General features: G+C 41.5%; 1 protein-coding gene across 2 annotated transcripts in view; it reads right to left on the bottom strand.

Annotated features, from left to right (window-relative positions):
- Nucleotides 1-8,565: 8,565 nt before the first annotated feature.
- The window catches only part of RAB3GAP1 (RAB3 GTPase activating protein catalytic subunit 1), a 134,879-nt gene continuing 117,107 nt past the window's right edge, over nt 8,566-26,337 (bottom strand). The window contains exons 24-25 of one of the 2 annotated variants that reach the window (XR_004623449.1): nt 9,897-9,975; nt 8,566-8,896 (exon numbers count right to left, since the gene is read on the bottom strand). Coding sequence is in view for 1 of the 2 variants with exons in the window: in XM_034654475.1 (XP_034510366.1) it covers nt 9,961-9,975 (15 nt within the window). In the remaining variant the exon portion in view is untranslated. Of the gene's footprint in view, nt 8,897-9,808; nt 9,976-26,337 lie in introns of those variants that run through there. The other variant, XM_034654475.1, reaches the window with a different exon arrangement.

Raw genomic sequence — 26,337 nt, 5'->3', positions numbered from 1 at the left:
TCTTAATTAAAAATAAATAAATAAAAACCTTTACTTAAAAAAAGAAGGTGCAGGATCTGTGAAACAAAAATAGGAATAGCTGAAGAATGAACCAGTTTATAATATGGGAGCTGAGAGAATATGCCTGCACAGAGAAACATGGTTGCACCCATCAGTGAGGCTGTGCCCTCGCCCCGGCCTGGGAAGTACAGCTGACTGGACCCCAGGCTGCTGGCTGCAGGGCTCCAGGACCTCCTGAGGAGGGTGGTTCCCGCCCCCAGACTACCCACAGCTGGTGTCAGGCTGAGTGACCTCAATCTCCAGACACTCTGATGACTGACGGAGCAATTTTGGTAATCCCAGAGCCATGGAGAAGATCTTACTTGGAATCTCTAAAGAAATCATCTCTCAGCATTAACCACAGCCTAATGTACATTTCTTGGGGAGATTCTCCTGTGACAAATGAATACCTTTCTGTATTTCCTTAACTGATCATGGGAAAAAGATTTTCTGCCCACGTGTCTTTCTAATAAAGCTTCAGATGCTTGAGTGAAACATTTAAAATACAGTTTCTTTGGAAATAAAAGTATGAAGCACTTTAAATTATATGTTTAAGAAGTCAACATTCTTGAGCTCTTCAGAATAAAATGGAAAAATTGTGTTTACTTAAAGGATACAGAATCATGGAGATTGAACATCGGAAATAGGTTGTGGAAATAAAATCTCATTTTCTGTTGCATGTTATTAATCTGTCTCTCATTCCACCTTTTATTCTTTGAAACTGGAAAATGTGAGCTCCTAGTCATTGCACAAATCTATTTGAATTATCCAACCACCAGAAAAATGGCCCATCGCCTCTCCAGTTTGTCAGCTGCTCTACAGTGGTGAGGGGGCTTTGCCACTGTGCTTGTGTTTGTATTTACTACTGAGAAATGTTACTGGTACTGAAATGAACCCTGGGCTCTGGACCGCCTCTCTGCTTCAACGGCTTCTCTCCTATCTCTTTGAGATTACTGACTTCCTGTCTCATTAGTAGATACCAGCTTTTTTTTTTTTTAATAGAAACCAGCATAGGGAACAACTTAAAAATACTGTTAATTGTTCTACATGTCCTAAAATGTCCATATTTACGGTCTCTCTGCTTATAGCCTGACTTCCCTATAATCAGAGTTCTTCATCATCTTACAGAAACCCCAAACATCTGTATCTGTGTGACAGCTAAGGTCTGTCTAAGAAGGATCCCAACAAGGTTTTGACTTATTCTACAAAATGAGCTTTAAAAAAAACACTATCCCAGTAACTGACCCTAACAATTTCTCAACAAGTGTAGTTTACACACAGATGCCACACATAAAGCCCAATCTTCTTGGCTGTAAAGCCAGACTACTACAGTCCACCTGTGGAGCCCCCTGTTCAACCCTAAAAAATGTTCTACCTGCTTTCCACAGAATACTCCCTTGAAGAACCATGTCTTAACTCCAGCCTCAGACTTCATCAAACGGATATTTTCGAAGGCCATCAAAATAAAAAGCTTCTGTACAACAAAGGAAACAGTCAACAAAACTAAAAGATGGCCTCCTAATGGGAGAAGATACTTGCAAATTACATCTCTGATAAAGGGTAAGTATCCAAACTATATAAAGAACTTCTACAACTCTACACCAAAAAACAACTGAATTAAAAAATGAGTAGAAGATATGAACAGACATACAGATGGCCAAGAGACACACGAAAAATGCTCACCACCACTCATGATCAGGGAAATGCAAATCAAAACCACAATGAGATATCACCTCACACCTGTCACAATGGCTAAAATCAAAAACACAAGAAACAAGTTTTAACAAGGATGTGAAGAAAAAGGAACCTCTTGCACTGTTGGTGGGAATGCAAACTGTTGTAGCCACTATGAAGAACAGTATGGAGGTTCCTCAAAAAATTAAAAATAGAACTACCCTATGATCCAGTAATCACACTACTGCGTATTTACCTAAAGAATATAAAAACGTTAATTCAAATATAAAAACATGTTTATTGCAGCATTATTTACAATAGCCATATTGTGGAAGCAACCTAAGTGTCCATCAACTGAGGGATAAAGAAGATGTGGTAGATGTGTAGATGTGTGTAAGAGCCTAATGTATTTGGAGGGCAAGCACAACTCCCTGAAACCCTGACCCACAGCCACTTGGCTTCATCCTGGGGACAAGAGAAGCATCCCTAGGCCTATCTTTAGGGCCTATGTCCTCAGCAATGAAAGTGGTAGAGCAGCGGGGCGCCTGGGTGGCTCAGTTGGTTCAGTGTCTGCCTTTGGCCCAGGTCATGATCCCAGGGTCCTGAGATCAAGCCCCGCATCAGGCTCCCTGCTCAGTGGGAGGGGCCTGCTTCTCCCTCTTCCTCTGCCTGCTGCTCCCCCTGCTTGTGCTGTCTGTCAAATAAATAAATAAAATCTTAAAAAACAAAAAGTGGTAGAGCAGAAAGCCTGTCTTACAGACAGACTAATCAGAGAGGAGAAAAGACAGGCCACTTTCATGCTCTATACCTTCTCCTAAATTCTCCAAAGTCTCTATCAGGGAGGAAGGACTAAGGGAGCAGAAAGGCCAAACATTTCCCCTTTTAGCAGAATCTGAGGTGTGAGGCATTGGTGTGTCATTTCTCATCATTGTGTACTGTCTTATGTAGCACAATGACAAACTTAGTTCCTAATGAATGTTATCCTGTCCCTGAACCCTGGAAATGTATTCACTAGTTCCTGAATTCCCCTTGGGCTCTGGAAGCCATCTGCCGCCCTGAAATTGATTCCTGCCCTTATGTGCATCTCTGAGAACCATTTTGTTCTCCCATGCCTAAAGCAGCTTCGAGGTAAGTATGACTCACTTTAAGTACTAGTGACATAGTAACAACATTAAGTTTTCCAGCTCATGAACACAAAATGTCTTTCCATTTGTTTATGTCTTCTTTAATTTCTTTCAGCCATGTTTAATTTTTTAGTTTACAAATCTTCTTTTCCCTTGCCTAATTCTTATGTATTATTTTTGACGCTATTATAAATGGGATTTTTCTTAATTTCCAGATTGTTCATTGTTAGTACATAGAAATGTAACTGATTTTTATAGGTCGATTTTTTATCCTGCATTTTTGCTGTATTCATTTATTCTTCAGATTTTTTAAAGTTTTAATTTAAATTCCATTTAGTAAATGTACAGTGTTATATCAGTTTCAGGTGTACAGTATAGTGGTTACACACCTCCATACATCACCCAGTGCTCATCACAAGTGCCCTCCTTAATCCCCATAATTTATGATACCCATCCCCCTCTGGTAACATCAGTTTGTTCTCTATAGCTAAGAGTCCGCTTCCTGGTTTGCCCCCTCTTTTATCCATTGTTCATTTGTTTCATTTCTTAAACTCCACATGACTGAAATCATATGGTATTTGTCTTTTTTTGACGTATTTTGCTTCAGTCATGGAACAGAATGAAATCTTGCCATTTGCAAAGACACGGATGGAGCTAGAGAGTATTATGCTAAGCGAAGTAAGTTTATTCTGTGTGTGTGTATAATCTTTAGGGATTTTTTTTACATATAACATCATGTCATCTGCAAATAGATCATTTTACTTTATTCCTTTCCAATACAGATGCCTTTTATTTATTTTCTTTGCCTACTTGCTCCAGCCAGAGCTTCCAGTAGTTGAATAGATGTGCTAAAATTGGGCATGTGTTCTTCCTGAATTGGAGGGAAACCCTTCACTTTCACCATGAAGAATGATGTTAGTTGTGGGCTTTGCTATATATGGCCTTTATGATGTTGAGGTGGTTTCCTTTTATTCTGATTTTGTTGAAGTGTTCTTATCATGAAAGGGTGCTGAAGTTTGTCAAATACTTTTTCTGCATCAATTGAGATGATCATGTAGTTTTGGTCCTACATTCTGTTAATATGGTGAATTACACTGATTTTTTTGTATGTTGAACCATCCTTCCATTTCAGGGGTAAATTCCACTTGGTCATGGTGTATAGTCCTCTTAATATGCAGCTGAATTCGGTTTGTTAGTATTTCATAAGGGATATTGGTTTGTAGGTTTCTCTTCTTCTAGTGTCATTGTCTGGCTTTGGTGTCAGGACAGAGGTGATTCCATAGAACGAGTTAGTAAGTGTTTTTGGAATTGTCTGAGAAGGACTGGTGTCAGTTCTTTAACTATTTGGTAGAATTTATCAATGAAAGCATCAGGTTCAGGGTTTTTCTTTGTCAGGAGGTTTTTAATTATATATTTCATCTATTTCCTGTTATATAGGCCTATTCAGATTTTCTTTCTTCTTCATTCAGTCTTGGTAGGTTTTTTTTTTAAGATCGTATTTTTTAAGTAATCTCTACAACCAATATGGGGCTCAAACCGATTAAACTGAGATCAGGAGTTGCATGCTGTAGACTTAGTAGATTTTCTGTCTCTAACAATTTGCCCATTTCGTCTAGGTTATCCAGTTTGTTGGTGTGCAATTATTCACTGTGCTCTTATATACTCTTTTTATCACTGTAGAATCAGTAGTGAATGAACCCATTTCCATGTTCATTTAGTAATTTGAGTCTTCTTTTTTTCTTAGTCCATCTAGCTAAAAGCTATCAATTCCACTGATCTTCTGAATAACCAATTCTAGGTTTTGTTTATTTTTTTCTCTATTCCCTATTTTTTTAAATCTCTGCTCTAATATTTAGTATTTCCTTTCTTCTGCTAGCTTTGGTTTTAGTTTGCTCCTCCTTTTCTAGTTCCTCAAGGTATTAAGTTAGGTTGCTGACTTGAGAAATTTCTTCCTTTTTTATGTAAGCATTTACAGCTATAAATTAACCTCTTAGCACTACTTTGTGAGATCCTGTAAGTTCTGACAGGTTATGTTATTTTCAATCTTTAAGTATTTCCTAATTTCCCTTGTGATTTCTTCTTTGACCCTGTGGCTGCTTAAGAGTGTGTTATTTAATTTCCATAATTTTTTTAGTTTCCTAGTTTTCCTTCCATTAATAATTTCTAACTTCATCCCATTGTGGTCAGAGAGGATACTTTGTGGGACATCCATCTTTTTAAATATATTAAGATTTGATTTGTAGCCTAATTTATAACCTATCCTGAAGAATGTTCCATGTGCACCTGAAAAGGATGTGTATTCTGTTAATGTTCTTTGTTAGATCTAGTTGCTTTACAGTATTTTTTTAAAATTTCTCCTAACAAAGTAAATGAGTCTTCTCTTTCCATGCTCATCTTCTGTCTGGTTGTTCAGTCCACTGTGGAGAGTTGGATATTGAGATCTCCCAACTATTAAAACTGTCTCTTCTTCCCTTCAATTCAATCATTTTTGCTTTATGTTAATAATGTTTATAATTGATATATCATTGATTTACTGAAACTTTTATTAATATATAATGTCCTTCTTTGTCTCCTGTAACCATTTTTTACTTAAATAATACTAATTTTGTGTGACACTAATTTTGTGTATTAGGTATTAGTATGGCCACTCCTGCTGTCTTTGGTTATTAGGTATAATAAGTATGCTTTTTGTCATTTTACTTTCAACCTATGTGTCTTTGGATCTAAAGTGAGTTTCCTGAAAACAGTATAAAATTGATCTTTTTTTTTATCCTTTCCCCAATCTCCTTTGATTGAAGAGTTTAATCCACTTATATTTACAGTAATTAATGATGGGGAAGGGCTTCTGACATTTTGTTATGTCTTTTCTATATGCTTTATAGCTTTTTTGTCCCTCATTCTTGCATTACTATATTCTTTTGTATTCAGTTGATTTGTTCTAGTGAGAATATTTTTTTTTTAAATAGGCTTTACACCCAACGTGAGGCTTGAACTCACGACCCTGAGATCGAGACCTGAGCTGAGATCAAGAGTCAGACATTCAACCAACTGAGCCATCCAGGCACCCCTGTAGTGAAACGTTTTAATTCCTTCCTCCTTTCCTTTTCGGTATATTCTGTAACTATTTTCCTTGTAGTTACCTAAGGATTACATTTTCTATCCTAAGGTTATAACACTCTAATTTGACTTTATAACAGCTTAACTTCAATAACATACAAAAAATACTTTTATACAGTTCCATCCCCAACTCCTTTCAGTTACTGATGTTACAAAATTACATCTTTATGCACTGTGTGTCCAAGAACATAGACTAATAATTATTCTATTTATTAATCTTTTATATCATGTAGAAAAAGTGGTGTTACAAACCAAAGTTACAATTTACCAGCTTTTATATTTTCCCATGTATTTATCTTTACTGGAAATATTTATTTCTTCATATGGCTTTGAGTTACTTTATAGTATCCTTCATTTCAACCTGAAGGACTCCTTTTAGCAGTTCTTGGGGCAGTTCCAGTGGTAACAAACTCCTTCAGCTTATGTTACCTGAGGGTGTCTTAATTTCTTCCTCATTTTTTAAAAAGATTTATTTATTTGAGTGAGAGAGAGACCATGGAGGGGAGGATCAGAGGGAGAGGGAGAGAGAAACTTAAGCAGACTCTGCATGGAGCCTGACGTGGGCTCAATCTCATGACCCTGAGATCATGACCAGAGCAAAAACCAAGAGTTGGACACTTAACGAGCTGCACCATGCAGGCGCTCCTCTCCCTTATTTTTGAAGGACAGCCTCACCCAATTTGGTTTCTTAGTTGATAAGATTTTTTTTTTCATGCAGCACTTTAAATATATCAACCACTGCCTCCTATGAAAAATATGCTTATAATCTTATTGAGATCCCTTGTATGTAATGAATCACTTGTCTCCTGATGCTTTCAACAGTCTCTCATCTTTGATTTTTGACAGTTTGATTGAATGTGCCTGAATGTGGGTCTCTTTGAGTTATTCTATTTGGAGTTCACTGAGCTTCTTGGGTATTAATATTTATGTCTTTCATCAAATTTGAGGTTTGGGGCCATTATTTCTTCAGATAATCTCCTTGCCCTTTTGTCTGTTCTCATGGGACCACAATACATACGTTGGCCTGCTTTATGGTACCCCACATGTCCATAGGATCTACTTCTCTTCAATCTTTTTTCTTCCTGTTCCTCAACTCAATCATTTCACTCATATTTTTCTCAGGTTTGCAGATTCTTTTTTCCAGCTCAAATCTACTTTTGAATCCCTCTAGTAAATTTTTTCTTTCAGTTATTGTACTCCTCAGCCCCAAATTTTCTTTTCAGTTCCTTATGTTACCTCTTTATTGATATTCCTATATTATTAATACATCATTTTCTCGACTGTGTCCTCATCTTCCTATAGTTCTTTGAGCATCTATAAGATAGTTGTGGTCTCTGTGTAGTACATCTACCTCTGGGCTTTCTCAGGGATGGTTTCTGTTGGTTTAATTTCTTTACTTTGAATTGGTCATTGTTCTTTTTTTCTTTGTCTCACGATTTTTTGTTGAAAACCGGACATTTATTTATTTATTTAAGATTTTATTTTTAAGTAATCTCTATACCCAACATGGGGCTTGAACTCACAACCCTGAAATCAAGAGTCACATGTTCTACCAGGTGCCAGCCAGGTGCCCCAAAAACTGGACATTTAAATTGTATACTGTGTTAACCTTGGAAGTCAGCTTCTCCACCTGCCCCAGGGTTTACTGATTTTGCGGTTGTTACTGTATAGTACCTCTGTGCCTAGGACCAGAGAGACATAAACTTAAGATCTTCCCAAGTCTTTTCTAAGCCTGCACTTTCCCTAGGTATACACAGTGAGTTTCTAAATTCCCTATCTATGCAATTGCTTTTGAATGACCTAGTCCTTAAGTGTCTAGCTACCAAAAGGGAGAAAAGGGAAAATGAATGGGGAAAGAAAAATAACTCTGAGTCTTTAAATCCCCTGGAAACTACTTTAGATGGTGGGGTTGGAACAATGAGTACGCACCTCTATGTCTACACCTCTGGAATCACAAGCAATCATCAGAACACACATCGCTGATATCTGGAGGACAAGGTCCTTATTGCTCACCCTGGCTCCCGCAAGCTGTGCACAAGCTGCTCCAGGTACATGTGCACGGCTGCCTATCCTGGCAGTGAGAATGGGGGATACATAGCCACTAATGTGCTAAAAGCTGAAACTGACCAAAATTAACCAAATTTACTGTCCAAGACTTGCCCTGGAAGTTTCAAGCCTTTGAACAGTCTACAGAGCTCTAAAGTAGTTACATCAGACAGACTGTGCTGGTACAATTATGTAGCAGGGAGATGGCTTCCCGGTTCTTCCTACTTCACTATCCTCCCCAATGTCGTGCCACATCTGTACTTTTAAATTTTATAGTAACCACTTTTAAAAGCAAAAAGAAACACATAAAGCCTCTAACAAATTTAACCCAGTGTATCAAAAATACAATTATTCAATGTAATCAACATACAAATTTTTATACTATCTTCAAAAGTGTGTATTATACTTAGAGGAAATATCAACTCGGACAGTAATTTTCAATGGTTAAAGTGAAATGTCATACTGCCAAAACAATAATAGGTTTAAGAAAAAAATATTTCATTTGCTTTTGTTTTACAGTTTAACCTCAGTCACAATGAAACAAAATGTAAAATCCCGTTTCCCAGCTGCAGTAGCCACATTTCACTTGCTCAGTAGCCACACGTGGCAATGGCAGCTCTAGACTCCAATCTCCAAAAAAATGAGATTTGGAGGTGAAGTTTGGTTTAGTTTACCCTCTGTCCTTTACTGAAGGGCTTTCTATCCCTTGCTTTTCCAGAATGCCCCCTGGATTAGGTTAGACACTTACCTTGGCAGGCAGTCAAGTAATCTACAGAAGGCTGGCAGGTTGCTGTCGCCCTCTTAACGGCCACAATGCAGCATAGGCATGAGTAGCTGTCTCTTCCAGGCATGAGTTTCCAGAAGGCGAGAGAGGTATTTGGTACTTGTCTTCCATTCTAGAAGCAGCAGTGCATTCACACTTAATTCAGCAAAAACCCACCAGCTCTGAAGAGAATAAGAGGGCTGGCAGCACCCCTGAGGAAGTTCTGCTCTGTTTGTGGGGATCATGCTGTGAACATCCATGTGGTGGATACCAGCTGCTTCAGGGAAAACTGTTTCTAATATTGCTGAATGAGTGTGACAAAAAGAACTTCGGCATTTTTCCATTTTTCGGGTTTTTAAAAAAAATTTCAGATAACTAACACAGGATGGTGAATGTCAGCAAATGCAGGTTAAAACCATAAGAAGATACCACTTCACATACATCAAATTGGTAAAAAAAAAAAAAAAATTATCTTTGTCAATGTCAAGGGCTGGCATGAACAGGAAGTAAAACAAACTCTCATCCAGAACTAGTGGGAACGTACATTATTCCAGCCACTTTGGAAAAACATTTTGCCATTATCTGATCAAGCTGAAGGCACAGATCCCTCACCAGTACGTGCAGAAGTCCCTACTTATCCATGGGGGCTATTTTCCAAGAACCTCAGTGGATGCCTAAAACCGCAGATAGTACTAAACCCTATATATACTATGTTTTTTCCTACACATGCATACCTATACAAAGTTTAATTTATAAATTAGGCACAGTAGATTAGCAACAAGAATAATAAAAGAGAACAATTATAACAATATACTGTAATAAGAGATGTGAATGTGATCTCTCTCTCATACTGCTTTTTTCCTATGCAGATATATCTATGATCAATTTTAATTTATAAATTAGGCAGATTACTAAGAGATTAACAGTAACTAATAATAAAACAGAACATTTATAATAATACGCTGTAATAAAAGTTTTGTGAATGTGGTCTTTCTCTCGCACACAATATTTTATTATACGGTACTCACCCTAATTCTTCTTGTGATGTTGTGAGATGATAAAATGCCTACATGAGGAGATGAAGTGAGGGGAATGACACAGGCGCTGTGGTATAGTGTTTGGCTATTACTGACCTTCTGAAGATATACCAGGTGGACCCTCTGCTTCTGGACCACAGCTGACCACGGGTGACTGAAATCATGGAAAGTGGACCTGTGGATAAGGGGAGAAATGTAATAATAAATGCACTTTTGTATCATCTCTTCTCCTTGTTCACTTAATGTCATATGTAGTGCAGGAACTTGATGGATTTGAGAAAGATGTAATGGTCCCCACCCTTCAAAACTGTGTGATCTAGCAGATTCAAAGAGCTTGCATGCCTGTTGCTAATGTATCCTGACAATCACAACTGGCCTCCTTTATGCTAGGATGAAGTAATTCATTAGATTAGCAAAATCGCTTTGAAGGGTCGGGTAAATGTATTGATGGGTAGCTTACAGAGGGGGGTATATAAAGAACGGGACCAACCGGGTGGCAAATTGGATGACTAGTTTAGAGAGGAGGATACGATTCTCAAATAGCAGGATTTCAAATATATGCTTCGTCCATTATATGGTTTTGCTGAAAATCAGCCCTAAATCTTAGGAATTATATGTCAAGTAAAAGGAAGATATCATTTCATTTTGCCACTGGAAGAATTGACATTTTCCTGCTTACCATGTTCAGAAATATATGGTGGTATTTAGCCAGACTAGTCAAGAAAAAAAAACAGTGGTCAAATAAATGAAATCAGATATGAAAGAGAAGTTACAAAGAGAAGTTACCACAGAAATACAGATGATCATAAAACGCTACCATGAACAATTTTATGCCATCAAATTTTGTTCAACCTAGAAGAAATGGATAAATTTCTAGAAACACACAGTCTTCTGAGACTGAATCAGGAAGAACTAGAAACCTGTACATAAACAGACTGATTACTAGTAATGAAATTGACTCTATAATCCAAAAACTCCCAACAAACCAGTCTATGACCAGATGGTTTCACAGGTAAATTCTAGCAAACATTTAAAGAGTTAATATCTATTCTTCTCAAATTATTCCAAAAAACAGAAGAGGAAGGAATGCTTCCAAAATCATTCTATGAAGCCAGCATTACCTAGATAGGAAAACCAGACAAGGACGCTATAAAAAAGAAAATTACAGACTAATACCCCTGATGAACGGAGATGCAAAATTCCTCAAAATTTTAACAAAGTTCAAAAATATATTAAAATGATCATTCACCATGACCAAGTGGGACCTACTCCAGGGAAACAAGGATGGTTCAATATATACAAATTAATCAATATAATATACTCCATTAACAAAACAGATAAAAGTCACACCAGCATCTCAATAGATGCAGAAAAAACAGTTCACAAAATTCAAAAACTATTCATGATTAAAACTCTCAACAAAGTACAGAGGGAACATACCTCTTTTGCCATATATGACAAACGCATAGCTAAAATCCTCCTCAATGGTGCAAAGCTGAAAGCTAATTCTCAGGAAATGCAGGTCTCCCTGGGTACCGCTGGCTTCCCAGCTTGCTGGGGGCTTCGTTTTGGAGCTGAACCCATTATTTTATTGGTAACTTTTTCATCTAGCACCCTACTTCCTACCCACCCCAACCCCCACCATCCCTGATTCTGATGGGCTGTGGGCCAGGCCCTTATACCTAACATTTACATGTCAATAAGTATACTGCTGAAAAGGCTCATTTCTTCCCTAAAAGGAAGCAATTAGGATAACTGAAGAACAAAATACCAATTCCAGTGCTGGGCAAATGCAATTTATAATCCTACTAAGGCATCTGCTACATGGATTGTTCCATTGATCTGAAATAATAACAACCAAATGAATTATCACAGTTACTTGGCATGATTTGTCTTCTTTTATTATTTTTATAAATGTTTTCCTTGGAAAGCAGCCTATTGTTCCTAGTAAACTTAATGGATGGTGAGTATCAACTCAACAACTTGGGATATTTTCCCAAAGTGTCTTCCAATTGTTCCTTTGAAAAACGAGGGAGCATTTGATTGCTAGTCCCCTCTCTTCCTTTCCAGGCTAAGCCACAAGAACTATCAGCATAGGTATAAATATCTTTCAGCTGATTAAATGGTGTCCTGGCAAAAGGAGATCTGTTTTGGTGTAATTTCTTGGACACTCTTCCAAAGAAAGCTTTTTCTAGGGCATCTGGGTGGCTCTGTCAGTGAAGCGTCTGCCTTCCGGTCAGGTCATGATCCCAGGGTCCTGGGATAGAGTCTGGCATCAGGCTCCTTGCCCAGCGGGGAGTCTGCTTCTCCCTCTGCCTGCCACTCCCCCTACTTGTGTTCCCTCTCTCTCTCTCTGTCAAATAAATAAATAAATAAATAAATAAATAAATAAAATCTTTTAAAAAAAGAATGCTCTTTCTACATGAGAATCCAATGACATTTTCCATTCTTTGAGAGGAGGATAACAAAGGAATTATCTTCCTGCTGAAATGGTTCAAGAGTTCTTCACTCTGTACCACTGACTGAGCCAGCCTACAGTTCCAGGTTGGGATTTGGCATCTTTTTCAGCTTAAACTGTCGAGTCCAGGCAGAATGAATCTTGAGGTACAACGTGACCTTCAGACTCAAGGCCAGCAACGTAGGGTCTAGTCCCATCCTCTCTCCAAATGAGTAAAAGTGCTCAAAGCTAGATTTTAGGGTGATTTGAACAAACAAATCCTCATTCCATAGTGAGAACATTCCCATCTGGTAGGAGCTGGGATCTGTGGCAGAGTCGGAGGAAACAGGCTACAGTGTGGGGTCCCCCTCACTCTTCTGGCTGCCCTGCTTCTCATCCTGACCCCACACTCGGGTCTATACTCACAGAACTTAAACATGCCATTCTTCTACTTCCACCAGGACCCTTCTGTGGAAGAACACCCGGCTGAGGTTTCCCTGAGAAGCCTGCTCCTTCCCCAGGGGAAGCCTTCTGCTAGAGGCATGCCTGACTTGTTTGTCAGACAGCAAGATCTGCTAACAGCCCAGTGACAGGCTCTCTGACTAATCTCTTGACACTGGAAGGAGATGCTAGGGAAGGTCTTTCTGGAGACCTTCTCACCATGGTCCACCCAGTCCTCACAGAAATACTTTCCTTGGATGGAGTCCAGGAAGGCTGGATTTATCCTGAAAGGAGGGCAAACTTTCCTGAGCTCTAAACGACTTCCAGCTCGTTTACAAACTCCAAAGCTTTAACCTGAGCTACAAGCAATCAAATATTACCTATGAGAAACAAGTCAAGACCATGGTAGATTTTTTTGCAACACTTACTTACCTGTAGGATCCATTTACTTGGACAGCGACAGCCCCCAGGAAGACACTCCCAGAAGCCACACCACCAGCCTTGCCCTCTATTCCATCTGCACATGGCTGCCTGAGTGGTCATTATAAAACACCTGTGTGACCTGTTTTTTTCCTCCATTATTGGGATACTCAATACTAGCTGCCACATCAGAAAAAAAAATCCAGTTCTCAATAGCTTCACAAAATAAGGTTTATCCCTTAACTTGTGGAAAGCCCAAAGTGGGTCAGGCAACCCTCCTCCATGAACACCCACCTACACCAGACAGAAAGGGATCTTCCTGGGCTGTCAGGCAGCGAAAGGGATGGAGGGGGCCTGGGGCCCTTGACTGCCTCCTCACTTAGCTCACAGACCACTGCCCTAAACACCCTCATCACTAGGGGAAGTTTTCATGAGCTCTAACTCCTGCCTTGCTCATGGAGTATCCTGTCAACTTTTCTACCCTAGTACAGTACCTCTAATGGCAGAGCAAAGGGAACAATTTACTGTCAGGAAGTCTGAGAGGGTATAGCCTTAAGGGAGTCCCAACCAGTGCACACTTCTTTAAAGTGTTGTAACACATCATGCATATCTGCACCCTGCTCCATGTTCATTTCCATATGAAAGTCTTTCCTGACATCAGGAAAATACTGCCTCTCAGTTTTGCAATCCTACATCTTACAGAATTGAAATGTTCAGTTCCCACGCCATATACTGTCTTTTTGAGTAGTAAAACGAGTAGCAATATACCCACCACCTAGTTTTTAAAACACAGGATCTCTCCAGCACCTTTAATGCTTGTGTGCTGCTCCCCAGTTACACCCTCTTGCCTTCCCCACAAACAGAAGCACTGTTCTGACTTGGGTATAAATCATTCCCTTGCTTTCCTTATAGGAATACTACGTATGTACATATTCCTGAACAGCTTCCTGGTCAAGTTGCCTGGTTTGACTTTTAAATAAATGAAATCACACTGCATAGATGCCTTGACAAGCTTTTTATCCCGAGTTTTGTGTCATCCATGCTAGTAATTGCATACTGTAATAGGATTATCCTTTCTACTGCTGAAGGGTATCAGCGCTTCTAGTCTGCGGATTTTATGAAGTGCTGCTCCTATCTCCTGGTATACCCACACAAACGTTTCTTGAAAGCAGGGTTCCAAGCTTGAATGTGCATCAGAATCACGTGCAAGGTTTGCTCAAGCACACACTGCTGGCCCCAGACCCAGAGTCTCTGGTTCGGCAGGTCTGGGTGGCCGGAGGAAGCACATCGTTAACAAGCTCCCAGGAGATGCTGACGCTGCCAGTCTGGGGATCACACTGTGACAACCACCCCTGAAAGCACACACCCAGGAACAAGTTACTACACTGCAGGTTATGTATGTGTTCACATTTTATTCAGAAACGCAAATTATATTTCCAAAGTTGTACCAATTCACTGTTGCCAGCACTGAAATCCTTGTCAACACTTGAATATTGTCTAACTTGAAGATTGGTGCCCACTGGTTCTGTGTGAAATGGTATCTCACTATGATTTTAATCTGCATTTCTCAAATTACTAAAGAGGATAAACATCTCATAAATGTTTTGCTCATTCTTTTTTCTCTATGACCTGTTCATGTCTTTTTCTGCCTGTTTTGCTAATAGGTTTTCAGCACTATTTAACTAATTCATGGCATGGGGGGGGATTTTTAAATCTGTTCTGGACACCAATTCATGTTGGTCGTCTGTGTGCAAATCCCATTTCCCAGCCAGTGGTTTCTCTTCTCATATTCTTTATGGTGTTTGTTGAAAAGAAGTTCTTAATATTAATGTAGCCAAATTAATCTTTTCCATTATGGTTTGTATTATTTGTGTTTCTTTTTTTTTTAACAGTTTATTTATTTATTTGAGAGACAGAGATAACAAGAGACAGCATGAGCGAGGAGTCAGCAGAGAACCTGACGTGGGGGCTCGATCCCAGGACCGTGGGATCATGACCTGAGCCGAAGGCAGACGCTTAACTGACTGAGCCACCCAGGAGCCCCCTTTGTGTCTTATTAAGAAGATCTCCTTACACTAAAATTTTAAAGCCACTTTACCACATAATAGTCTAAACATTGTATGTGGGGGTTTTTTGTTGTTGTTGCTCCTTGTTCTTTGTATTTACATAAAAGTCTTATATCTGCCAGGAATTGATTTTTGAGTAGGGAGTGATGTAACAAGCATCCAACTTCATTTCTCTTCCCTCTTGGGATACAAGGACAACCTCTTGTCTGAGCACTATTTACTGAATACCCCATCATTTCCCCACTGATCTGCCTTACTGTCTTTTCCAGAACCTATGTTTCCTTGTGTGTCTCGGGCTCTCTCTGTTTTATTGAACTATGAGTCAATACCATACTCTTAATTACCATAGCATCATAATAAGTTTTAATATCTCATAAAGCAAGACCTCCTAATTTACTGTTCTTTTTCAAGTTTGGCTGTTCATGGCCTTTTGCTCTTCCATATACATTTCAGATTCAACTATTTTAGTTCCACCAAAACTCAAAAAAAAAGTCCCATTTGGGATTTTATTAGGAAGAGTATAGGTAGGTCATTGTGGGGAGAACTGACATCTTTGCGATACCAATTCCTTATATGCAAGTACAATGGCGTATCTCTCAATTTATGCCTTTTAATTTGTTTCATTCAAGTTTTTTTATTTTCTCCTCTAAAAAGTTTGCATATCTTACCTAAACAGACATTTGTCCAAAGAAGACATCCAGATGACCAACAGACACAGGAAATGATGCTTATTATCACTCATCACCAGGGAAATGCAAATGAGAACTACGATATCGTACCTCAGCCTGTCAGAATGGCTAACATCAAAAACACAAGAAACAAAAGTGTTGGTGAGGATGTGGAGGAAAAGGAACACTTGTGCACTGCTGGTGGGAACGCAAACTGTTGCACCCACTCCGGAAAACAGTATGGAGTTCCCTCAAAAAGTTAAAAATAGAGCTACACTATGTCCATAGATTGCACTACTGGGTATTTACTGAAAGAATACAAAAACACTAATTCAAAGGGATACATGCATCCCTATGTTTATAGCCAGCATTGTGTACAATAGCCAAACTATGGAAGCAGCCCAAGTGTCCATCAATTAACAAATGGATAAAGATGTGGTATACACACACACACACACACACACACACACACACACACAGTGGAATATTACTCAGCCATAAAAAAGAATGAACCTTGCCATTTACAACAACATGGATGGATCTACAAAATATAATGCTATGCAAAATGTCAGATAAAGACTAATACCAAATTATTTCACTCATATGTGGAATTTAAGAAGAAAAACAAATAAGCAAAGAGAAAAAAAAAAGAGGGGGCAAATTATGAAAGACTCTTAACTACAGAGAACACACTGGTGGTTACCAGAGGGGAGGTGGGTGGGGGATGGGTGAAATAGGTGATGGGGATTAAGGAGCACACCTGTGATGGGCACCAGGTGTTATATGGAAATGTTAGTCACTGTATTGTACACCTGAAACTAATATTGCACCGTATGTTAACTGGAAATAAAATTTAAAAACTTTTTTAAAAAGTACTTAACATTCTAAAACAAAAAAAAAAAAGTTTGCATATCTTTTGCCAAATTTACTGCTAGGTAAATTTTTTGTTATTGTAAATTGTGTCTTTAAAAAATTAAAATTTGTATAATATACACTTTAAAAGACATTTGATATTTAGTATTTCAATTGCTTTGCCTATGGTTTTTCAGAAAATCTAGATGCCATTTTCTTAAGCTTTATTTTACCTGCATGATTTTGTCATATGCAATAAAAATAACAAAAGATCTCTACCATGTCTGATAGGGTTCAAATTTGAGAAAACATATCTCCTAAATCAGCTCCATACTGTACTGACAACTTCTTTCCTGAGAATTGACCCAACACAGCTTTTGTCATTTCTATCACAACACAGGGGGGAAGAAAAGTTAAGTGGGCAGAGGGGAGATAGAGACAGTCATTATTTCTATTTAACACAGATTTATTAAAAACTAGGCTAGGAAACTAAAATGGCAAAATATTGACACGGGGTGAATCTGCATAATGGATTTACAGGATTTCTTTGTACTATTCTTTCAACTTTCTAAGTTTGAAATGATTTCTAAATAAAACATTAGATAGAAACTTTAAGGAATAACAAAAACCATGAACATGACCATACTAGAGTTACTGCCACACTTCCTGCCAAAGGATTCTTTCCTGTTCAAGACCTTCCTAAGAGGGCAATCCGCGGACATCCGTGAACATTTTCCAGCTATAGTTGAAGGGATAACTTGAGGAAGTTAATCTGTTGGCTGGCTAGTGGCCCACAAATTATGCCTAACGGGCTGGATGAAAAATGAACTGGGCTGCTCAGGTACTTTACAGAACTGGAAAAGTGAGAGACTAAGCTAGGAAGCAAGAGAAGCTGGTACTGAAAGGTGGTGATGCGGAAGGGAAGAGAAGCTCCCTTGGACCCTGAGCAGGCTCATCGTCCACAGGAACCAAACTATGAACAAGAAGCAGAGGCTAGCCGGTACCAGGACAGAAAGATGGTCACTTGGAGCCACATCACATTCATGGTCATACACAAGCAGGGGGTAAGCTGTGAATTCCTGCAGCTAAGTTTCTCTAGAGCCAACCCAAATTTTAAAACCTACTCCAGACTCTAGACTCCATGAGGTCAAGTCCTGTGATGGCTCAGTTTCATCTCATGGCCTTCACTGCTCCCCATGAATCCTTACTTTGGATCTTTATTTGTTACAATCTAAAGAACCCAAGTAAATACCACTAACCAGTAAGTTTCCCTGTGAAACCGAAAAACGTACAACCTTTAATGATTCTGTAAATAGAAGCCCAAAGTCGTATACAAAGTTCTGCCACTAAATGCTATATTATATTCATTGATATAACTACGTCACTAACCAAAGCCATTCTACCGTGGTCAGCTAGGGCTGTTATAACAAAATACCATAAACAGGATGTCTTGCCAACAACAGGAATCTGTATCTCATGGTTCTAGAAGCTGGAAGCCTCAGATCATGGAGCCAGCATGGCCAGGTTCTAGTGAAGGCCCTCATCTGGACTGCAGAATGCTGATTAATATGGCAGAAAGCACAAGACAGCTCTCTGGGGTCTCTTTTATAAAGACACTAATCCCATTCATGAGGGCTCTACCCTCATGACCTAATCGTGTCCCAAAGGCCCCACCTCCTAAAACCATCACACTGGAGGTTAGGACTTCAACATGAATTTTGGGGGGACATAAACATTCAGTCATCCTCTTATTAGCTTTCTTCTTTTTCCTCTCTGGCTTTCTTCCTTTACAGGGTCAATATTCCACATTGAATCTATGTGAACACAGACAGTAAGATACTGGGTAGCCAGCCAGTTATTCACTAGCCTTCTTGCCTCTAGGCAGGATTCAAACCCCTGCACCAGCCAAATGACAAGTACCACATGTCATGGCTACCACATGCTACATTGAGACCCATGAGTGAACCGAACCTCTGACCTTTCCATGCATCTGGCCAGGCCCTTCTGGCCTGCAGCACGCAGCCTGGTTGGGCTTCCACCTCCTCGATTCCACCCATCACTAACCCTGGAGAGCACATCGGATGGTCACAAACTTAGAATTGTCCTCTGCACAGAGTTGGGAGGAGGCTAGCAGAACACTTGCACCCATGGGCCCATGAACATTCCTTCACAGGCAGGGAGCATCTTCCATACAGTAAACCCTTGCAGTGGATGTATAAAGTTTCAGCTCAGTGTTGTCCATTTAATCTAGGATTGTGGTTACTAAACAAGCTAATGTGCGGTGTTTCTACCTGGAAATGGTTCTACCACATCTGACAGGTTCCACAGACCTTTCTCCCATCACAGCAACTAAGGATATGGTCTCCAGGGTCTTTTTGAGCTCTGTGATGCTTCTTAAGTGTTTTGTTTTGTTTTCATTTCGGTGGTAGGCTAAGCAATGACTATAAGCTATTCTGACTCACATGAAGACTGGGGTGCCCACATTTACAGGTGAAATTGCTCTCACTGTGCTGCTAACCGATCCAAAGATAAATGCCAGGGTCCATAAGAAGCTGTGCCTTTAAGACACACCATACATTATTTATGGTTGAGAAATTCTGGGCATTAGTTTATTTAATCATGGGACAATTACCTGCTCTAAGGTCATATATAATTTGAATATCTGAAAAAGTTTCAGACGAAATCTTCAGTGATAGAGGGTCACCTATATCCTGACTTTCTCACAGGACTTGCTGAGCTGAACTATCCCCGTTAGCACCGAGCGATCCTTCTTGGGAGAGCCAGCCCCCCTGTGCTTGGAGGTAGCTCAGCTTTTCCCACAGGTTGGTCCTACAACAGCTTCCAGAAACAGTTTCCAACCAGGATACTCTTGGGGAATCCCCTAAACCCATGAAGGAAACCTGTCTGACTCTCCAGCCAGATGACGTCAGATCTGAAACTCCTGGACTCTTCAGACAAATTCATCTTTATAGGCCTTCTGTGGCTAGCCGGACACATCCAGCTGGGACTAAGCAAGCAACTTCCGCACAGACCCATTCCAGGGAAGCTGCCTTCTTAGGCCATATCCAATCAAGCAACACAAGCCTCCTGATGGCTGGCCAGGAACAAGGTTTCAAACGTATTCAAAGAGCTTTTGCTCTTCTGGTTTGGCCCCCACAGGGGGTTCAGCCTGTCACTAGACTGCTTAAGAAGAGTGTTTCATTTGCTTGTGGTCATTTTTTCCCCCAATCTTTTGAATATCCTGAAGCAACAGAAATGAGAAACAGCAATTAAGAGTATTCCTAGGCACCTGAATCAGCTGCTAAAAATGTAAAACTCTGTGCAGAGAGGAGGTCTTGCCATTTGGCCGGAGAGGGCAGGGCACTCAGGAAGTTTCCTGCCAGCTCGCAAGGACCAGGTTTTGGCCTCAGCCAAGGAAGACTGGGCCCTCTCCCCACTGTAGTCCTCCCTCCATGACGTTATGCCTTCGGGCCCAGAATAGTTGAGAACGTTTGGGAAATTCACACTCCAAAAATATTTCCTTTTTTCGTGTAGGCAAGATAACACAGGAGTGACAGTGGGTTACTAAGAATGCAGTTCCCTCATTATGTAACACAGACAAAAATAAAGAGTGTTCTGGACCAAAAATAGGGCTGAGAAAGAAGAATGTGAATAAATAGCACCAAGAAGTCATTATTTACTCAAACTGTCAAATGGCTGAAGAACTTAAGATTTTGATCTGTGTCCCATCACTTGCTAGCCAGGTCTGACTAGCCCCTGGAGGGAGCCGATGTCACTTTCCTGACAAATGCTTAACAGAAGCAAATGTGTGTGCAGAGGCCGCTTAAGGAAAGGTGAGTAACACCGGTGCTCGCTGCCCTTCCCTGTCATTAGCAAACTGGTAAGACTGAGGATTCCTGGACACTGTATGTAATGGGCATTGCCTTATAGACATTGTTCTACCATGGGTCCTGTAACAGAAAGGGTGCCGATCTCACCAGAGTGTGGACAGAGCGTGGTGAGGGGAGGGGTGGCTACATGGCAAGTGGCTATGCTTAGGCTGATGATGTACCACAAATCTGTGCCAGGCGCTGCCTGTCACGACAGAGCAGCTGGCCCCTCAGGTCAGAGCTGGGCATCCAGAACACATGAGCCTTCACTAACCACGCCCTGCACACACCAAGTCCTGACAGTGTCACCTGCTGGATCTCTCACCCCACCACCACCACCGCAACTCAAGGCTGCTGCCATCTGGTGCGGGGATCACTGTGGCTCCTAAGGGTCTGAGTCTAATCTTGCTCCTCTCTCTCTACTGAAAACCTTTTGAGCTCCTCCACTATCACTTGACAAGGTCCAAGTTCTTACACAAGGAAGGCAGGCTCTGGAACCTACCACCACTTCCTCTGCTACCCTGCCTTTCTTTCCTCTCACTCTCTGCCCTGGCCACACTAACACCAACACTGTGTCTGTAGGACTCGGCAGAGAAGCCCCACAGCCTGGAATGTTCCTCGACTCTTCCCAACTTCCCACCCTGGTCCCCTGACTTGACAGAGTCTATTCGGCTGTTAAATATAGTTTCCTCCAGGGAGGCTGTGACCCAAGGAGGGGAAAAGGGATCAAAAGAAACCAGTTTATGTGATGAGATGGTAGGCGATTTTGGTCACTCTTCTCGTGACGGGGCTATTTGGGCCGTCATCTCTAGAACACTGGCTGGGTAGGTGTGTTCTCACTTTAAACAACAGCTAACCATTCATTCGCCCACAGCTGTACCACTATCCAGTACAGTTCCTATAAACAGTTTGTCTTTATTAAACAACCTATCCCATGCTGGGCATTTTTTAGATAGTATCTTGTTTAATTTCATTACAATATGCTGGATACTTATTTTTGTCTCCATTCTGGCAGAGGGAGACATTAGGTACCAGCCCAGGATCTTGTGGCTAATCAAGGAAGGCAGAGAATGAAACTCCTCTCTCCGGTGGTGGGCCCGTGCTTTACACGTCAGGCTCCGTGGCCTGCCACCAACTAGATGGGCACCTGTCCAACCGAATGGCTTCTGAATGATGCTTGTATGTGCTGAGTTATGAGCCCCACTCCCTTCCAAAAAAGAAAGGCATGTTGGAGTTCTAAACCCCTAGTACCTCAGAATGTGATGTTTGAAGCAGGGTCACTGCAGATGTAAGAGGTTCAGGTGAGGTCAAGCCAGTGTCACAGGAAGAGAACAGACAGAGACACACAGGAGAGAAGGCCACGTGACAACCAAGGCACAGACTCAAGTTCTGTCGCTGCAAGCCAAGAACAGCAAGGATTTCCGGCAACCACCCGAAGCTGGGAAAAGGCAAGGAAGGATTCTCCCTGACGGGTTTCAGAGGGAGCATGGGCCAGCTGACACCTTGATTTCATACTTGTAGCCTCCAGAACCGTGAGACAATAAATTTCTGCTGTTTTAAGCCACCCAGTTTGTGATACGTTGTTACAGAAGCCTTAGTGAACACACACAGTGATGCATTCTGGTTTTTTCCCTGGGGAGTACTTTTTTCACAAGCTGAGGTACTGCAGATAAACTCACCAGCTGTGACCCCAGCTAGCAGCTCCTCCAGCATGAGCCAGCCCGGCCCACACAGGTCTCCCTCACAGGCCATGCATCCGCCTTATTCCGGGACAAGATGAAGACAAACCTGCAAACTTAAAGGATATTCCATCATGGTTTTACCTGGGGAAAGAATCCAGCCGTTTATCAACTGGAGAGGGAAGAAATGTAGTTTCCTTAGAAAGGCTCATCCAGTTGGAAAGCATCAGGAGTATGTGTGCCTCTGTGATGACATCAAGGTCTCTGCCAAGAACTGCCAGATGCCCCTGCTGCCGAGGAGGGCCACATGGCGGGACAAGAGGAGTGATGCCCACGGACCAATCAGAGACTGGCCCACACGACTAGAGGCCAAGTAGGGGCCTTTTGTTCAGCCACCTTCCTTGGCTGGTAAGCTCACCCCAGGAATGCTCCCTGCAACAGATGAGACTGTCCATTTGAGGGAGATTTATCCATGACTGCCTGTCAGACATCGCAAGCCGCCAGGGGGAAAACTGCTGGCAAAGAAGGCATGCTAAGACGAACTCGCTTTATTCTGTATTTCAAGAATTAGCCATGCCCCACTTTCAGAGCTAGAGAAATGCTGGCACCAGTGCCCTGGCTTCCAGAAGCTCATATTCTTAAGTATTCTGGTTTCATGGTGCCCAATGGCCAAAAATTAGAGTCCAGAAGATTTGAACACAACAGTGGGCCTCCCTTGCCATCAAGAGGCACTCATCCATTATCCTGTGTGCCCAGAAGAAGGGAGTTGGCAGCGGGAGTGGGGCAGGGAAGAGGGGTACAGTTGGCTTGGAACAGTGGCTTCGTGCTCTTGCCCTCTACCATACCCTATGTACACCCCACCCCAGGGGACCCCTGCCCTCAAGTTCGGGGCAATGAACTGTGCACGGCCACCACAGCCCCATCTGGCTTGAGTAGAAGTGTTAAGTGCACCCAGCTTCCCTCCAGCCAGTCACTTCTCTGCTCTTCCCCCGTAAGAATAACCTTTCTGTGTGCAGTTGCTACTCTGCACCCACAGGTATGCAACAATCCATTCTGAGTTCTCGTCTTATTTGACGTCTCAGTGGCACTTGACACAGTTGATCAACTCCCACCTCCTTCAAATATTTCCCTTCCTAGCTTCTGAACCATCACACTTACCGTTTTCTTTCCCCCCTAACACCTGTTCCTCCTTCGTCTCCTCAGGCAGTCCTCCTCCCCTTCCTGACCTCTGGCTCCATCTCCAGACCTTCTCTTCCCACTGTATTCACTCCATAGGGCTCTCCTACTGTCTGTGCTTAAGTACTCTCTATATTTAAGTTTCTCGATTTACTGCACAAGTTCTAACCTTTTCCTGAAACCCCAAAATGACTTCATCACTTGGGTATTTTGTTATTTTGCTGTGAAATAAACTGTCCCCAAACTTCGTTTAAAATAAAAACATTATCTCACCCCATTTCTGAGGGTCAGCAATCCAGGGGCAGTGCAGCTGGGTACTTCTGGCTTGGGTGCCTCAGGAGGCCGCAGTCTTCGGAGACTGAGGAGAATCCACTTCCAAGCTCACTCCATAAGGCTGCTGGAAGAAACCCTCAATTCCTCACCATGTGGGCCTCTCCTTAGGGTTGTTTCTGGCATGGAAGTTGACTTCCCCCAGAGCAAGCGATGAGAGCAACAGAGAGAGAGCATGCAAACGAGACAGGCAGCCAGAAGTTGCAACATCTTTTATAACCTAATCTTGGAAGTGACAACACTTTCTCCATGTTCATTGGTCAAAATATAGGGGGTGGGGACTATATAAGGGTGTGAAGACCAAGAGGCAGGGATCAGTGGGGGCCATCTTCAAGGCTGGCTACATCACAGGTATCCAAATGCTCTCTCAAAATTAACACATCCTAACTCAGAACCTTACATCACCCCCCAAAATGCTCTTCCCTCAGTCTTCCCACTTGAGGAGATGACAGCATCATTCACTCAGTTACTCAGGCCCCAAATCTTCAAGTCATCCTTGACTTTGCCCTACCCTCATGCATTCCATCACCAAATTCTGCGCATTCTGCTTTGAAAATATACACCGTATCTGCTCACCTTTTATCACCTTCATTGTGACCATTCCAGTCCAAACCATCAGCTCTCCTAACTAGTTTCACTACTTCCACCCCCACCTCTGCCGTGTATTCTCCATACTGCAGCCAGGGGAAAGTTCTATCAATGTCAGATCATGACACTCCCTGTTCAAAATCTCCACTGGTTTCCTTTTCAATCAAGAAGCAAACCCAAATTCCGAATGCTTTGTGAAATTTGGTCCTTGCACATCTGTCCAACTTTCTTCCCTCCACTCTCTTCCCTTCACTTACTCTAACCACACTGGCCTTTCATCCGTGTCTTTAACTTCCCACGTTAACTTCCACCTCAGGGCTTCACGTTTGCTATTTCCTGTCTGGAATCATCTCCCAGAGTCTCACAAGGCCGGTTTGCTCACTTCCTTCAGGTCTCTGCTCAAACTTCACCATCTCACAGACGTTCCCTTATTACCTATCTAAAAAAACACGCTGCCTCTCCTTAGATAATTCATTTGTACTTGGTGTCCCTGAAAGCAGTATCTATGGGGGTCTTTTATCTGTCCTGTTCACTGCTGTATCCCCATTCCCAGGACTGTAAGTACCTGGTACACATTTGGCATTCAATTAACATTTGCTGGACTAATGAATAAAATACAAATAGAAATGCTTAGAAAATCTGAATTATTATGGTGCTATAAGAATTTATAGGTGTGGGAGGCTCCCAGATTGAGGAGGCTTCATGTTGGTTCCACAAGCATTTGTTGGGCTCTTTACAGCACATTATAAAGCACAGAGGAGGATTAAAACAACAACAACACTGATACACTATGACTTTCCAATTTAGTACAAGATCCAGGATGTGTACATACTTTCTTAGCCGCTCCAATCCATTTGCCCTCCTACAGTGTGGTCTGAAACCCACCATGTCATTCCCTTGCTTAAAACTCTTCAATGACTGGGCTGTCTTGGGTGTCGTGGTCAGTTAAGCAACTGACTCTTGGTTTCAGCTCGGGTTGTGATCTCAGGGTCATGAGACTGAGCCCTGCGTTGGGCTCCCCGCTCCAGGCAGAGTGTGCTTAAGACTCTGTTCCCTTCTCCCTCTGCCCCGCCTCCCCTTACCCCTACTCTCTTACATACTTTCTCTAAAAATAAACAAATAAATCTGTAAAAACAAAACTCTCCATGACTCACTAATGCCCTGAAGATAAGGCCCAAAATTGTGGCTGTGCTTAACAGAGAATTTGTCAGTCTCACATCACATGACCTAACCAGCTTCATTTCTTGTCTCTTTTCACTCCCAGCAAACTGAAAGGCTGGCCATACTCCAAAGATATGTTTTGTCTCTGAGTTTCTGCCCATTCTGTTTTCTCTACCTGTAACACTCTTCCCATCCCCTGAAGCATGAAGGGCAGATGCTATGTAACAAATCACCCAACTCTCTCTTCCTACATCAGGCTTCTCTGCGCATCTCAGGGTTCCCAGAGGAAGAGAGGCCAAGGCCCAAGTTGCAAGTACTTTTCAAGTCTCCACCTGTGTCACAATTGCTAATACTCCAGTGACCAAAGAGGCACAGCTAAGTCCAGATGGGAAGACAAGTAATGTCCAAATATACAAAGTAAACTCCACTTCATGGAAGCAGCAGCAAAATCACAATAAATTATCAGCAAGTGTACAGGATGCAGTTCTTCTTTGCAAGCAATTGACTATACTTCCCCAACTCTTTATTAGCTCCTACTCATCTTCTGGTCTCAATCTAGAAATTACCTCTAAGGGACCCCAGGGTGGCTCAGTCAGTTAAGCATTTGCCTTCAGCTCAGGTCATGATCCCAGGGTCCTGGGTTGGAGTGCAGCATTGGGCTCCCTGCTGAGCAGGGAGCCTGCTTCTCCCTCTGCCTGCTGCTCGCCCTGCTTGTGCTCTTTCTGACAAATAAATAAATAAAATCTTAAAAAAAAAAATTACCTCTAAAAAGATTTTCCTGATCCCTAAAGCCTGAGCGAAAAATCTCTCTCATAACACATTATTATACACATTACTCTATTCCCTAATA

Source organism: Ailuropoda melanoleuca, chromosome 2, assembly GCF_002007445.2.
Source record: "Ailuropoda melanoleuca isolate Jingjing chromosome 2, ASM200744v2, whole genome shotgun sequence".
In the NCBI taxonomy this organism is placed as follows: domain Eukaryota; kingdom Metazoa; phylum Chordata; class Mammalia; order Carnivora; family Ursidae; genus Ailuropoda; species Ailuropoda melanoleuca.
Note: the sequence above shows the minus strand (reverse complement) of the source record. Positions and strands in the feature narration are given on the sequence as shown.